The sequence below is a fragment of the Notamacropus eugenii genome, chromosome 1 (assembly GCF_028372415.1).
Source record: "Notamacropus eugenii isolate mMacEug1 chromosome 1, mMacEug1.pri_v2, whole genome shotgun sequence".
Taxonomy (NCBI): domain Eukaryota; kingdom Metazoa; phylum Chordata; class Mammalia; order Diprotodontia; family Macropodidae; genus Notamacropus; species Notamacropus eugenii.
The window spans coordinates 66,062,357-66,079,199 of NC_092872.1; the positions used below are offsets into that span (position 1 = coordinate 66,062,357).

Sequence of the window (16,843 nt, forward strand, 5' to 3'; positions counted from 1 at the left end):
AGAGTGGTTGGCCTGGCCCCAGACCCAGGGGGGTGGAGGGAGTAGAGGAGCCCACAGCAACAGCAACAGGGACAGGACCAGTGGTAACTGTTTCTGAAGATCTGGGCCCACAGATTGGGGGGGGGGGATTGAGTGACTGACAGTACACCCTACCCCTACTGGAAGCAGAGAGTTACCATGTCAATGAGCTCAAAAGTCAAGTAAATAACTGAAAATAATCAAAAACTGGAAAAAAGAATCAGACCATAGAATCTTATTTTGGTGACAAGGAAGACCAAAATATAGACAGAAGACAACAAAGTCAAAGCTCCTATGTCTGAAGACTCCAAGAAAAATATGAATTGGTCTCAGGCCATGGAAAAGTTCAAAAAGGATTTTGAAAATCAAGTAAGAGAAGCAGAGCAAAAATTGGGAAGAGAAATGAGAGTGATGCAAGAAAATCATGAAAAACAAGTCAACAGCTTGCTAAAGGAGACCCCAAAAAAATGCTGAAGAAAATAACACTTTAAAAAATAGACTAATCCAAATGACAAAAGAGATCCAAAAAGCCAATGAGGAGAAGAATGCCCTAAAAAACCAAATTGGCCAGATGGAAAAGGAGGTCCAAAAGCTCACTGAAGAAAATAATTCCTTAAAGATTAAAATGGAGCAGATGGAAGCTTTTGACTTTATGAAAAATCAAGAAATTATAAAACAAAGTCAAAGGAATGAAAAAGTAGCAATGTGAAATATCTTATTGGAAAAACAACTGACTTGGAAAATAGATCCAGGAGACAATTTAAAAATTATGGGACTACCTGAAAGTCATGATCAAAAAAAGAGCCTAAACATCATCTTTCAAGGTATTATCAAAGAAAACTGTTCTGATATTGTAGAACCAGAGGGTAAAATAAATATGGAAAGAATCCACCAATCACCTCCTGAAAGAGATCCCAAAAGGAAAACTCCTAGGAATATTTTAGCCAAATTCCAGAGCTCCCAGATCAAGGAGAAAATATTGTAAGCAGTCAGAAAGAAACAACTTGAGTATTGTGGAAATACAATCAGGATAACACAAGATCTGGAAGCTTCTACATTAAGGGATCACAGGGCTTAGAATATGATATTTCAGAAGTCTAAGGAACTAAAATTAAAACCAAAAATCACCTACCCAACAAAACTGAGTATGATGCTTTAGGGCAAAAAAAAAAAAATGGTCATTCAATGAAATAGAGGACGTTCAAACATCCTTGATGAAACAACCAGAGATAAACAGAAAATCTGACTTTCAAACACAAGAATCAAGAGAAGCATGGCAAGGTAAACAAGAAAGAGAAATCATAAGGAACTTACTGAAGTTTAACTGTTTACATTCCTACATGGAAACATCATATTTATAACTCTTGAGACTTTTCTCAGTCTTAGGGTAGTTGGAGGAATTATATACATATAGTAAGAGGAAACAGGGTGAGTTGAATAGGAAGGGATGATATTTAAAAAAATAAAATTAAGGGTTGAGAGAGGAATGTATTGGGAAAAGAAAGGGAGAAATAAAATAGGGTAAATTATCTCACATAAAAGAGGCAAGGAAAAGTCTTTTCAATGGAGGGGAAGAGGGGGAGGTGAGAGGGAAAGAGTGAACCTTACTCTCATCACACTTGGTTTAAGGAGGGAATAACATGCACACTCAATTTGGTATGAAAATCTATCTAACACTATAGGAAAATAGAAGGGAAGTAATCAGGGGGTGGGGGGATGATAGAAGGGAGGGTAAATGGGAGGAGGGGATAACTAGAAGTAAACACTTTTGAGGAGGGATAGGATCAAAAGAGAAAATAGAATAAATGGGGGACAGGATAGGATGGAGGGAAATAAGTCAATCTTTCACAATATGACTGTTATGGAAGTGTTTTGCATAATTACACATGTATAACTTATGTTGAATTGCTTGTCTTCTCAGTGGGGATGGGTGGGAAGGGAAGAAGGGAGAGAAGCTGAAACTCAAAGTTTTAAAAACAAATGTTGAAAGTTGTTTTTACATGCAACTAGAAAATAAGATATACAGGCAATGGAGTATAGAAATCTATCTTGCCCTACAAGAAAATAGAGGGGATGGGGATAAGAGAAGGGAGGGGTATGATAGAAGGGAGGGCAGATTGGGGGAAGTGATAATCAGAATGCATATTGTCTTGGGGTGGGTGGAGAAGAGAGATGGGGAGAAAATTTTGAACTCAAAATCTTATGGAAGTGTCTTTTCAAAACTAAAGATAAATTAATTTTTAAAAATCTCAAAGCTAAAACTCTCAGGAATATTATAAGCAAAATACAGAGCTTCTAGGTCAAGAAAAATGATTGTTAGTTGTCCAGAGGAGAAGATTCAAGTGCTAAGAAACCAGTCAAGATCACAAAAGACTTGACAGCAACTATATTCAAGGAGAGAAAATCTTGGAATATGATATTTTAAAATATATAAGCTAAAGACTTATGACTAAGAATTATCTACCAAGCAAGTTTGCACGTAACTAGAATTGTGGCAATATGGTGGTGTATTAGAATGCAGAGGAGCCTCGATGCCCCATAAACATAAATAATAAAATTCTAAAAATGTACCAGTTAGAATAATGATAAAAACAAAGAAAATCAGTTATAAACTTCTCCATCCAGACCAGAACTGCACAAATTGCTAGAATACTGTGGAAGAATGGAGTAGAGAGAAATGATGTGGAAGGCAATATAACCAGTCCTATAGCAAGAAACTGGATCATACTATCACTCACCATGGGGTGACTCAAAGGCTTCATATGTGGCCACAGACAAGCCAGATCAGCATACAGATCCTTAAAAAAAACACCAAAGCTCCTTGCATATAATTCTATGTCTTGTTATCTTGAATTCACTATATCTCATTTCTCCCTCTGATACTAGATATGGTAGATAAAGTCAGAATATATTTTTAGACACAAGTCTATGGACCAAGGTGAAGTCAACTTTTATCAGTAGATTCCAACCCTTTGCCAAATGACAAGCTCAGGACCTGCATCTAAATCCCTCTAATTTCACACAAATACTCAAATAAAAGCAGAGCTTATCACTTTTCTCTACTCAAACAAAAAGCACCAGTCCCATTCTGTCCCCCAAATCCAAGATCTTGCCTTATGAAGCAATAGATTTACAACACAGAGAAAAATGAGATACAAGGTAGTTTTTTTGTGTGTTCAAATAGTACATTACCAAGGGGTTCTAAAACATTTTGGGGGGTCATAGACTCCTTTGGGAAATTTAGATGCCATCTCTAAATAATGTTTTTAAATGCATAAAATAAAACACATAGGTTTAGAAAGGTATAATGCACCCCCCTCCCAACATACACACACACACACACACACACACACACACACACACACACACACACAATTTCCTCAACACAGGATATAGTTTTCTCTAAAAGGCAACAAAGCTGTCCTGGGAGCTGATTGGCCCCTGTCCTCTTTAACTAAAATCCCTTGGTCAATTAAAAGAACTAAAAGTGAAACCCACATGGAGTCAGGGTCCATTCAACTTGGTAGATGCCTAAAGACCATGCAAATAAGCATACCTTGTCCTACTGAAGAAATTTATTTCTATACAGAGAACAATGGAGACTGAGAGTGGAGGCTGATGGGAGAGCACATCTATAGAAGCAAAATACTTTCCTTTAAGGAACCTTGTTATATATCCTTGCCTTGTTAAAGTTAAGTAAACCTCCCTTTGTTAACTTTTCATTCACTTGTACTGGTGCCTCATCTCATCCCCAAATAACATTTGAACAAACAGCATGCTGGTGTCAAGGCTATCCCTAACAAAAAGAAACTAATTATGTTGAGATACAATTATCAAACAAGTTCATGGACCTCAGGTTAAGAAGCCTTCACTTTATTTGTCAGAGATGCAATTGAAAGCACAGGGTAGAAAGTGGCCACCGTTTAAGTTCATTTTTATAATTTTTGTAGCACTGTAATTCTTGCCTTTCTCAAAGTGTAGCAGCAGGTATGGAGTGAATTCTGGAATAAACCTGCCTCTATCCAATACAGTGGTTCAGGATTGAGATTGAAAGCAAAGAAGACACTCATAGAAGATCTAACATTTAACAAAAGGAACTTGACCTAATAATCGCATGGAAAGTTTAATCAGCAAGGATACCATACTGATTCAATTAGATGCAGCTGCCTTGCCTCTGAATTTGCCATAGTGACTCAGAAGCTGGTCAGAAGCATGTATTAAGCCTGAGATGCTTTAACTTCTTATGCATTGGGTTTTTGTACTTAAATGACCAGGAAACAATGTCAGTGTCTCAAGCTTTTACTTCTTTGGACCAAGTAAGTTTCATTACCTTTAAGGAAAAACTAGTCCAGACTGCATGGGGGTAGATGCTGCTTCTACCACAGAGGGAGAGCCCTGGATAGAGAGTTAGTATTTATGCAAGAAAGGAAATACAAAATATATACAATATATCAAAGTAAAGGATAAATTAAGGCATACCACAGATTCTAGTCTGTGTTTCAATCCAGGCACTAGTAGACAGATATAAATTCCTCAGGTATAACCTTCCTGGAGAAGATACTTCATTGTTTCTTCTCAAGCAGAGTTCGTGAGGCAAGAGAACTTGATTCTTGTGGGGTTACTGGATTTAAATGTAGAAGCATGGAATGTGAAGCTGTGTTCTAAGATGTGTTATGAATGATGTGCAGAGAGGTCAGAAGGTACCTACCCTTAGTACTCTGGACTGAGTCTAGAGGGTGGACAATTAACTCATGATAACTATGACCTTCAGCCCTTCCTAGAGCTTTTCTTTCTAGGACCTTATCACAACTCAAGGAATCTAAAGGGGTTATTAACTCTGTGTGTATGTGTGTGTGATGGACTCCTTTGGCACTCCAGTGAAACCCACAGACCCTTTTGAGAATGTTTTTAAATGCGTAAAATAAATACAGAAGATTACAAAGGAAACCAATTGTACTGAAATACATTTATCAACATACTTAAAAAAAACTCACAGGCCTCCAGGTTAAGAACCCTTGTGTCAGAGGCTAGGTCCTATGGTAGTAGCAACCATTCTCAATTGATTGGGGTGATTTCAGTATGCTGTATCTTAGGATATATATTGAAAAGCTGACTCAAGTCCAAAAGAAGACCAGAGTAGTGAATAGACTTAAAACTGAGGGAAATATGAGGGAAAAATTGACAGAACAAGGGCATAGTTAGCCTAAAAAAAAAGAAATCAGGATAGAGAAGAATGATAGATGTCTTCATGTATTTAAAAGGTTGTCATGTAGAAGAATAAGACTATATATAGAGTTCTAATTCAAAAAGCTAGGACCAGTGGAGAGGATTTGCGTGGAAGCAGTTTTCAGCTGAATATAAAACAACTTGTTTAAAAATTTTTAAAAACTGATATATTTTTAAAATCACTAATGTTATTCCTTTGCATCCCACCCCTACCAGACAGCCATTCTTTATGCCAAGAGATTTCTTAAAAAGAAGAAAAATAGAGAGAAAAAGCCAGCAAAACAAATTTCTCTCTCTCTCTCTCTCTGTATGTGTATATATATATATGTATATGTGTTTACACATTTATATACATAAATACATACATGTGTTATAGCATGTGTATATGCATTTGTGTATATGTATATATATATGTATGTGTGTGTATATATATATACATGCATGTGTGTGTGTGTGTGTGTGTGTGTGTGCGCGCGTGAGCAAATGTTTCCTACCTATGGGCATCCTACCTCTGCAAAGGAGTAGGGTTAGAAGGAATAGTTTTTTATATCTTTTCTTTGGGCCCAAGCTTGTTCTTTGTAACTTTTTAACCTTCTTTGTAATCTCCATTTTTTTATGGTTTTCTTTTACATGACTGCAATCATTGTATACGTTATTTCTTGGCTCAGCTTCTGAAGAACTTTGCAATAATTAGAGTTGTCCAACAATTAAATGCCCTGCCTTGTGAGATGGTAAACTCCTTGTCACAGGCAGTCGTTAGCTAGATCACCACCTGGTATGGTTATTGTGGTTCCACATCTGAGACCAGGATGGGGATGAGGGTGGGCAGTATATGATATCATTTACTTAGGAAGACAATATACACATATAAAAAGATAAGTCTCAACAAAAGGTGATTTAATAAGTATCAAATGAGTTGTTTGAAGAAGAAGGGAAAACCATGGACAGTACATTATAATCTCTCAGAGAAGGCATGGTTGAGGTAGGCCATAAATTATATGTAAAGAGTGGGAGGGCATTTTAGACACAGAGGCATGGAGGTGGAAAAGGGCAAGATCTTTTCGGGGAAGGAGTCAATAGATTAGTCTGGCTAGATAATAATAATAATAGCAGCTCACATTTATATAACACTTACATAGTGCCAGGCACTATGCAAAGCAGTTTGTTCCTTGCAACAACTCTGAGCAGTGGGTACTATTATTATCCCCATGTTACAGATGAGGAAACTGAGGCAAACAGAAGTTAAGTGATTTTCCCAAGGTAGTAGGATGGATTTGAACTCAAGTGTTCCTGACTCTAGGCCAAATACTGTATTTATTGCACCACCTAGCTGCCCCCAAAGAGCAAGAAAGTTTATAAAGGATAGTAAGAGGAAGTATTTAATGAGTGTTTGGCACTATGGAGGATATAAAGCATAGATAAGACATAGTCTACACTCATGAGAGTGTTCCATTGTAGCCTTGTGTTAGGTTACTACTTGGGCTCAGGATGGTCAGCCCCGAGGCGGTCACAGGGCCTCAGTGAAAGGAGTCATCATCCTTTGGAGCCTATCTTAGGTCAGTTCACTGCAGTGGTTTTTCATTGGGAAGTTTCTGGCTTGGCTTTCTTTATTTTGTTATAAAGTTAGGGTGGTGATAACAATAACAACATTTGCTAGAGTAAGTTTTGTATAGGCTGCCTATGTTGGTTATGTGTATGTCCACATGAGTTTGTCAAATGTTGCTCACAAGGAGATGTGAATGGACAGCTCTAGAATCTCACCCACCCTTCTCCAAAGGAGATTTCTGCCAGGAGAGGAGTACAAGAAGAAGCCGTGATGCTGGCTATTCTGTCATACTCAGGGAGGGTATACTGGACTAGAATCATATTGATCAGCACCTCTCACTCTAAATATTGAGAGTCTAGAGGAAATGAATTTTGGTTCAAGCCACTATTTCTGGTCACTGTCCCTTAATGGGGAAGGGGTGCTCCAAGATGTATCTGAAGGTTTGACTTCCTTCCCACAAAATAGCATTTAGACAAAGACCATCACAATAGCGAATAATGAATACTCCCATTTAACCTTCAAGACAGTGAACAGAAATCAAAGAAGTTATACAGATTAGATTATACTAGGCAACACCAAGGATCCACGAGCTGTCCCACTGAGATGGAGATTTTCCAATTCAACAGAGAGAGGGAACCCAAGATCTCACTCAAGGTGAAATTCTTTAAAGTTTCCTGTGTGGCAAACTAGAAATAAGGGCAAGAGCCAGGTGCTGGGTCCTCTAAATGTCTGTTTCTTCCCAAGTCTTCCTCTTTCTCCAAAGACCTCTCCCTGAAGAGAACCTGACCCTTTGTGTGTGTGTCCTCTCTTGAAACCAGAAACCAAAAGAACTCCCTCTCCCAAGCTTTCACCAACTCTGCCCATCCTTTTTTGCAAGGATCATGGAGGAATCCATTCTCTCCACCAATGAAGAGCGACTTATGTGAATACCTTTACTTAATTAAGCCTTGATTATACTAGCACTTATATAGACCTGGGCCATCTTCAGTCTTTCTGATCTATGTCTTGCCACTGGACTCCCATGACTCTGGAGGAGAGAGTGAGGCTGGTGACTTTGCACAGCCCTGCCTCACTTAAATGCAATTCCCTTGCAAGTCATGACATCACCCTCCTGATGTCATTGGTCCTCTCTGAAAACAAAGAACAAACAACAACAATTTATGTAGACTTCAAGGTTTGCAAAATGCCTTTCATGTTATCTTATTTAATACCCACAGAAACTCTGTAAGATAAGTGCTGTTATTGTTCCCATTTTACAGATGACAAAACTGAGGCTGAGAAGTTTAAGTGACTTCCTCAAGGTCAAATGGCTAGTATGTAAGACAGGACTTGAATTGGAGTCTTCCTGAGTTCAAATCTAACATGCCTCATAGCTGCCTCACAAATCTAGGCAACAGTATGTGACTATTTGAATAAAAAAGGTTGCAAAAAAAGGTTTTTTGGCAATGCTGCATAAAGCCCACCAATTAAAGCCCCCTTTTTTTGCCTGGAGGCATTCAGTTCTCATTTTCATACAGGGTGATTTTTATAACTTATTGCTACATACTTCTTAAAAAAAATCAAGAAGCATTTATTAAGCACCAGCTTCAACATTAGATCCTGAGCTAGATGCTGGATCTGTTCAACCCACTTCACACAGGCAGTGTGTTCTAATGTGGAAAATTACACTTGCTACTTTTGAACAAATTCTGTGTGCTTCAAAACTTGAAAAGTAATTTAAGAGAAAATGAAGCTAAAGACAAGTTAGGAGATCAGGAAAATGATGGATGGTTTTATTGTTCAACAGGCAGCAAAGCTGAGTTATTGCTCTATTTAAGACCTGTAGAAGTAGTAAGATCCTGCTTTTTCCTATGTTTCTGTTTGTAATAATATCATATATGTTCATGTATATCTATGTATATGTATATATACATACGCATACATATATACATGTATATACATTATATATATATATATATACATATATACAATCACTTCAAGGTTTGCAAAGCACATTAGAAATACTATTTCATTTGATCCTCACAACAACCTTGGGAAGTAGGTGATATATTATTTCCATTTTACAGTTAAGAAAACAGGCTGAGAGGGGCTAAGTGACTTGCCCCAGGGTCACACAGCTGCTTAGGGTCTGAGGCAGAATTTGAACTCAAGTTCAGCACTAACCACTACACCACCTAACTGCCTCTATTTGTATTTGTGTGTTGTAACTGCTTTCTTTCTATTACTAATGCAAATATGAATGAATGAATTTCCCTAAATTTGTGGGGAAATTTCTTCAGCATGATAAATTAACATAATATAAACCTGAGTTCCAATAGCTCAAATTTCTGGGAAGAAATTTAAGTTTCTATGTAGAAACATCACAACTCTAAGGTTTAAGGGGCGCTTTTCTTCACAAAAAACTGGTTAGGTAGATAATACGTATAATAATAAGGTAGTAATACAGCGCAATTACAAGTCAGAGTCACTACACCCGATCATGGACCATCGGAATAACTTTCTTTGCATCTATTTTATATGTTGCCAACCTGGAATTTTTTTTCTTGACTATGAATATTTCCTTCCTTCCTTCCTTCCTTCCTTCCTTCCTTCCTTCCTTCCTTCCTTCCTTCCTTCCTTCCTTTCTTTCTTCCTTCCTTCCTTCCTTCTTTCCTTCCTTCCTCCTTTCCTTCTTTCTTTCCTTCCTTTCTTTTTCTTCCGCTCTCTCTCTTTTTCTTAATCCCCCAGTGGAGAGGACTGGCAGGGAGCATAAATGTTTGTTAGCTGAAAAAAGACTTTTATTGAAAAGGATAACTCTCACTACATGGGAGAGGACCGCAGAAAATCTTTTTTTTTGTGAGTGTCACAACTTCCACTCCCAGCCCACGGCAGGTCCGGAGGAGGGGGTAAATGAGAATCCGGGGAGAGACTGTGGGCTGGGAGTGCAGGAGGCTGGGCCAGGGCCGGGAGGCAGCAGCCCTGAGGAGAGGAGGAGAGGAGGAGAGGAGGAGGAGGAGGAGGGAGGAAGGGCGGGTCCCGCTCGGTATCCGGGGGGCGGAGCTCCCGGAGCCAGGGGGCGCAGGAGGAGCGGGGGTCCGGGCCCTCCCGAGGCCGACCGTCCCGATGGGCGAGGGCGGGATCCCCCCAGCTTTCCAGCTGCTGCTGCGCGCCTGCGATCAGGGCGACACGGAGACGGCGAGGCGGCTGCTGGAGCCCGGGGCGGCGGCGGCGGAGCCGGCCGAGCGCGGGGTCCCGGACGAGGAAGGGGGCGCGGGGCAGGCGGCGGCGCTGCTGGGGCCGGTGCCCGTGGACTGCACGGACGAAGCCGGCAACACGGCGCTGCAGTTCGCCGCGGCCGGGGGCCACGAGCAGCTTGTGAGGTTCCTGCTGCGGAAAGGGGCCTCGGTCAACAGCCGCAACCACTACGGCTGGAGCCCCCTCATGCAGGCGGCCAGGTGAGCCCAGGCGAGCCCAGGCGGGGCCGAGTGCCCGGGACCCCCGGGACCCCCGGAGCGCAGCGGCGCAGCCCGGCCCGCTGGCTTTCCCTTTCCGTCCGCTGTTCCGTGGAGGATGCGAGGGGCGGGCTGGTTCTGTGTTGTAGCTAAGGGGGCCTGAGCTGTGTGCGGGGTTGTCTTCAGTACTCACCCGTGTGCGTGTGTGTGTGTCTGTCTGTCTGTCTTTCTAGGTGTCTGGGTTTATGTGTCTGTCTGTATGTTTGTGGGTCCTGTATCTGTGTTTGTATGTATCTGTCCATCTGTGTGGTCTTTATGTGTGTTTCAGCCGGTCTGTGTGTGACTATGTATCTGTGTCAGTCTGTCAATGTATCTGTGTGTGTGAGTCTGTAACTGTCTTTCCCTGTGTCCAAATATCTGTGCCTTTCTCTTTGTGAGTCCATGTGCATTTGTATGTCTGTATATGTTTCCATGTATCTGTCTAACTTTCAAAATTTTGGGGGGGGACATGTTGGGGAGACATTTTTTAGGGGAGGGAGTTCCACAATAGCAAAGTTGTTACAGAAGTGCTCAAAGATCATAGTTGTCATGGGCACCTCCTGGTCAGTCCCCTGGTGGGGAATTTTATTGGAAGACATTTCACTTCTTTCCTGTTTGCTTGAGTGATGTTTAGTGGTGTATTCATTCACCCAGAAAATATAAAGCAGGATAGAAACGTGCCCCAATAGGCTCATAGGGTCATATATAGATTCAGTGCTGGAGTCTGGTCTAATCCTGTACTTTTACAGATGAGGAAATTGAGGCACAGAGATGCAGTGACATTTGAATAGGATGTAAGATCATGTGTGGCAGAGGCTGTTTTATTTTTGACCATTTGTCATCCCCAGTGTGCTGGCCTTGGAAGCAGAGGCCCTGGGTTCACTTACTGTGTCTGATAACTTTTTTTTGACCTTAGACAAACCACTTACCCTGCCTTGAGCCTCAGTTTTCTCATCTGTGTTAGATGGTCTCTAGTCCCTTACAGCTTTAGATCTAGGCAACTATGATGCATTGTAGGCGCTTAAATGCTAGTTGAACTGCGTTGCCCAAGATTACCCAGATAGTCAATAACAAACATGAAGCTTTAACTCAGGTATTTTGACTCCCATCCAGGGTACTTTCCATTCCATAGCATTTCAGCTGAAGAAACTGAATCCTAGAGAGGCTGACGTGTTCAAGGCTTATGCCTAACTGACATAAGTGGCAGATTTAAGAATGACTTTCTGACCTTTAACTTCAAATCCGGTACTGTACATCCCACTATACAGGGGATACTAGGACAAGATAATTAGCAGTGTGGTACATTGGAAAGAGTATCAGATTTGGAGTCAGAGGATTGGGATTTGAGCCCAGCCTCTACTCCCTTGGTAACCTTAAATGGATCACTTCATTTCTTGGGGCCTCAGTTTCCTCATCTGTAAAATAAAGGGATTGAACTAGATGATCAACCCCTAAAGTCTTTTCCATCTCTTTGATCCTTGGATCCTCTGCTGAAGACTTTTCTGATATGTCACGTGAGAATAGAGGGAATTCTGGTGGGTTCTCAAAGGCTAGATCTCAGAGCAGAGTTTAGTGACTGGTAGGGCCTTCCAAACTGGAAAGGCTTCCAGGATGGGTCAGGTGATAGACTCATATGCCTGTTATCTGAGGGGCAACTTAGCTGAATTTGGAGAGGGTCATCGTCAGGTTTTCTACAGTGTAAAGAATGTTTTGGCCATTGCAACTCTGTTTACCAACCAGGTCTTACTTTGGTAGAGGGAGTATCTATACAGCCACCAAAACCCTGGACTGTTGACATATTGAAGTAAGGACAAGATTAATATGATTGAAACCTATTGGAGTTGGGAGAGACCAGAAAGGTTACCTGAACTTATTTTCTATATGAGAACCAGAATCAGAGACCTAGGAAATACACTATCCAAGATAGTCTGCGCTCCTCACTTATAAGCATTCACAACTTTAGTTGCCAGTTGACTTTTAATAATGGATTCTCCAAAAGGGGTGTCCTTGCTTACAATAGTTTCCTTGGCACACACTTATAATCTCAGCATCCATGGAGTCTGAGGCTGGTGGATGTCTTAAATTTGGGAGTTCTGCGTTTAATAGTGGGACAAGTTGAGTGTCCACAACAAGCTCATGGGGGCCTCCAGGCTTCCTAAGGAGGAGCAAGTCTGCCCATGTCAGAAACTGAGCAGGTCAGAGCTCCTATGTCAATCAGTTGTGAGATCAGGCCTGTGAATAGCCCTTTCACTTCCAGCCTGGAAGAAATAGGGAGACTCAGCCTTTAAAAGAAAAAGCCTACTTGGAAACTCTCATACAGCTTATTATTAGCAGAACTGGAAATTAGAGCTGAGGCCCTCCAATGTTCTTTACTTTATAGTAGGCTACCTGTCTTAGATACACCAGAAAGAGAATGTGAGTTTGAAAAGTGGCTTTAGCACTTCTTAAACTGGGTCATGAAACAAGTTTTCTGAACATGCAGTACCAAAACTTAATTCAAAAATCAAATTCAGAATAAATCTAAGGTGTTTCTGGAAACTTCTCTGAAACCTTGGTTCTGAATACAAAGTATGTGCACTGTGCACTTCCGCACTGGGCATGCCCTCAGGCCATTAAACACCAACCAGCTGCTGCTAAAACTCAGAAAAGGGTCAGGAGTGGAAAGAGTTTAAGAAGCCCTGGACTAAATGGTAGTATTTCTGATGGAATCTCTCATTTGCCTTGTCTTGTGTTTCACATTGAAGCAGTGTTTGGGTTATTAAATGCAGCAGCCAGACTTCTAGTTTCAATAGTAGCTTGGAAAAATGTACCATCATACTTTTCATCCATAGATGAGCCGCTCGGTAATGTAGTGAATATGAACTTTGTAGTTATGAAAACTTTTGTTCAAATCTTGACTCAGTTATGCAATAGCTGTGGGACCTTGACAAATCATTTAACCTCTCAGTGCCTCAGTTTCCTCATCTGTAAGATGTAAGAGTTGGGCTTAATGATTTGTAAATTCCCTTCTAGATCTAATCTATGATTCTGTGATCATTAGGTGTGTGCCATATCAGAATTAGTTAATTTAATTGGAATTGTCCTTTGTCCCTCTCTACCAACAGGAGCCTATTGTGGACAAAATGTTTGAGCTTTTCAAGTTTCTATCTGCTTGTGCTATTTTGGCTATAAAAATTTGTGCTTATAGTTTGGCACATTTTTAGGTGTTTCTTAGACTCCTGGTTATATCAGAAACTTTTGTTTAAGGAGAACCAACTTATTTCTCTTAACCTTAGTAGAAAGGATAAGAGAAGTATATCAACCTGTGTGTTACTAATTGTACTAGACAAAGAATTAGAATTCATTCATTTATTCAACCAACAATTTTTTTCGGTATCTACTATGTGCAAGGCAACATGTTAAGTATTGCCCTCACAACGCTTACAATTAAAGAGATACATATGTAGATAAATATAAACAAATTAGAATGTATAAGTTTAAGGAGAGTACAAAGTGCTTTGAAATCAGATGATTGAAATCTTTTCAATTGGAGGGGATCAGGAAAAACTTCATGGATCAGATGGCTTTTGAGCTGGGTCTTAGAGGATAGGTAGATTGTGTAGGATGTGAAGGGGAGAGTTTCAGGCATCAAGAACTGCATGAACAAAGGTTTGGAGGTGGGGAACTATATAGGTGTAGTGCCAGACTTCTTTAATACTTAAAACCCTCTTCTAATCCAGAATCATCCCTTTCTTTAACAGGCACAGTTCATCACTTATATATTAACTTCTTCCTACCTATCTCTCCCATTCTCCCTGATTCTGGTGTTAGTGGAGGAAAGTGTCTTTGAATGAGCCACCTAATGAGGTCCTTGTTCTTACATACACAGAAAAAACAATGGAGCTGTTAAAATATTCAATTGGCCAAGGATCCCAAAGTCTTATAAGGACATTATGGGTCAGATATTGGGATAGATACTAAATCTATTCAGAGAAGTGGGGATATCTACTTCAAGTACACAGCAACAGTCAGGGATAATATCTTTATAAGATCTGCTCTATGCGAGGGTCTATGCCAGTGGTCAAGGATCTGCAGTTTCATTAATATAAAACTCTATCAACATAGATCACAGCCCATCTATAATTTAGCTGAAGGTCTTAGTGTAGATACATGGTAAATTTTGTAAGAGAGGTAACTTGATGCAGAATATTATAGAAATTATTTAGAGGCGACGTGATGGAATGAATAAAGAACTGGCCTTCAGGATGCCCTGGGTTCAAGTCCCTCTAAGATAAACTGTGATCCTGGGTAAAAGAAGTCACAACTTCTCAGTGATTTAGGCCAGAGGTGGCTAATATGCACATCCTTAACACTCCCCCACTGCCTGATCAGATTAAAACCAGTCAATATACAGCCTGGAGGGATTCTAATGTATGGATTAGCTGCCTGTATTTCTATTTGAGTTTGACACTTGCTCTAGGCAACTCTGAAAGACTAGAGGTATTGGTGGAAGGAATATCTTTACCTAGAGGTTCCCTATTCAAATGAATTCATAGGTCTGGTCAATATCCCTCTGAAAAGAACGTAGGAGAAAGATTATTGAAAGCCTTTGGGTGTGGAGACTAAGATTGGGAACCTCTGGTCTAGAACAAACATCTTGCTGTCCAGCAAGAAGAAGAACCATTCATTGGTCCTTGGAAGCCAGGCCAGTCTCTCTTTTCCTATGCAAAGACCAAAGTTTTTGCTGGTAACTAAAGGTAGTCTGTTAAGGTTGTCTTACTTTTTCCCAGACATTTGTTCATTCCTTAGTGGATACAGCTACTACAGTAATTTCTGTGGTCAAGAATATAGGTATACATGGCCACATGAAGACTGGGGTAAAGAAGCTTATTCAGCTGTCAGTGTTAGAGCTATTAGCCCAGGAAGTAAGCATGCTGGTGTAAAGGGAAATGCCAGCCTTTAGCCTGGGATTAGCCATTTTCAAATAGAGCCCAGGGTAGTGATTTTTAGTAATTACATAAAAGATGACAGCAGAATCTTACTGTCACTAGATGTTGTTAGGGAAACCCCATTATTTTACTGAGAATAATCTGAAGCATCACTGGGCTGCTTTTCAGGAATAAGCTATTGGGGCCAAGTCTAAGAAGGATTAAGTTGTACTTTTGCATTCATAATGGAGCTCTGGTCCTGTCTCTCTTTATTGCCTTTTGTGTGAGTTAAGTAGCAGCTGTCTGTGGATTCTGTTCCTTGGATCTGAACTACAAAGAATAATGTGTATGTGTGTCCTAGGAAAATGAGATTCTCTAGGAAGCTCTCACTGGTTTTGAATGTCTGTGTCTTGTGGAAGTAGATTAGGATCTAAATCAGTCACAATCACTATGGGAATTCTCCAGGGTAACAGCTGACCCTAGGCCTGGTTGGTTTGCATCTTCTTGAGAATGTTCTTGAAATGTTTCTTTCTTTCACAGGTAAGAGTATAGACTTGGGAATGTATAGTAGGCAGCCTCAGTTGTCATCTCTGTGCATATGTCCCCAAACATCCTTGGTCCTGATTTTTTTTTAACTTGCCTGTTATTCCATAATGCTGTCTACAGGCTATCTGCCCTTGTATATCTCACTGTCATTTTATGCTCAAGAGCTCAAAATATGAGCTTACCCCTTTCTCTATGCACTTGTTTCTCCAGTCCCCAATGCTTTCACCTTCCCAAAAGTAACACTAGCTTCTAACTACTGGGTTTCTGGTGATGAAACCCCCTATTAGGATGTTGACTTGAAGAAGCCAGAGAGGATGTGGTCAGCATGCCCTGATTCTGGCAAAGCATTGTGTACTGGAAAAAATCTTATTATTTGTTTTTTATGACAAACTTAAACTCTTTCATCTGAATACCCCTAGCCCATTCTTGGCTTTTTGTATCTTCTTGATACATGACATGATATTTGATTTTCCATCTTCTTGACCATCTGATCATTGTACGAATTGGACATTTCTACTTTTTCTGTTCTAGTTGTCTTTCTGGAATCATAGGATTTAGAGTATAGTGGGCAGCCAGGTGGCATAGTGGATATAGTGCTGGACCTGAGGTCAGGAAGACTTCATGAGTTCAAATCTAATATCAGATACTTACTAGCCTGTTTCATCATCTCTAGAATGAGCTGAAGAGGGAAATGGCAAACTAAGACAATTCCAAATAGGATCACAAAGAGTCAAATATGACCGACTGTGATAGAAAGAGCCATGAGGTTAGAGTCATGGTACCTTGAGTTTAAATCTGCCATTTACTTCCTTGTGTGACCTTGAACAAATGACTTAAATCCCTCTGAGCCTCAGTTTCCTTATCTGTAACCTTGAGGTCAAGGAGTGCTTTTGCTTCTTTTTGTATCCTTAGCTCTTAGCATAGTGCCTGACACATAGTAGGCACTTAATAAATACTTATTGATTAATTAAAATAAAGTGGTTGGATGGGTAACCTCCAAGGCACTTACCAGATACTGGAGTGATTTGCATTTCCTTCTCCAGCTCATTTTACAGACCTGAGGAAACAGAGGCAAACAGGGTGAAGTGACTTGCCCAGGGTCTCACAGCTTGTGTCTTAAGGGGCCAGAT

General features: G+C 40.4%; 1 protein-coding gene across 1 annotated transcript in view; it reads left to right on the forward strand.

Annotated features, from left to right (window-relative positions):
* Positions 1-9,813: 9,813 nt before the first annotated feature.
* The window catches only part of ANKS6 (ankyrin repeat and sterile alpha motif domain containing 6), an 85,021-nt gene continuing 77,991 nt past the window's right edge, over positions 9,814-16,843 (forward strand). The window contains exon 1 of the mRNA XM_072604782.1: positions 9,814-10,224. Within this exon, the coding sequence (XP_072460883.1) occupies positions 9,893-10,224 (332 nt within the window). The 5' untranslated portion in view covers positions 9,814-9,892. The remainder of the gene's footprint in view (positions 10,225-16,843) is intronic.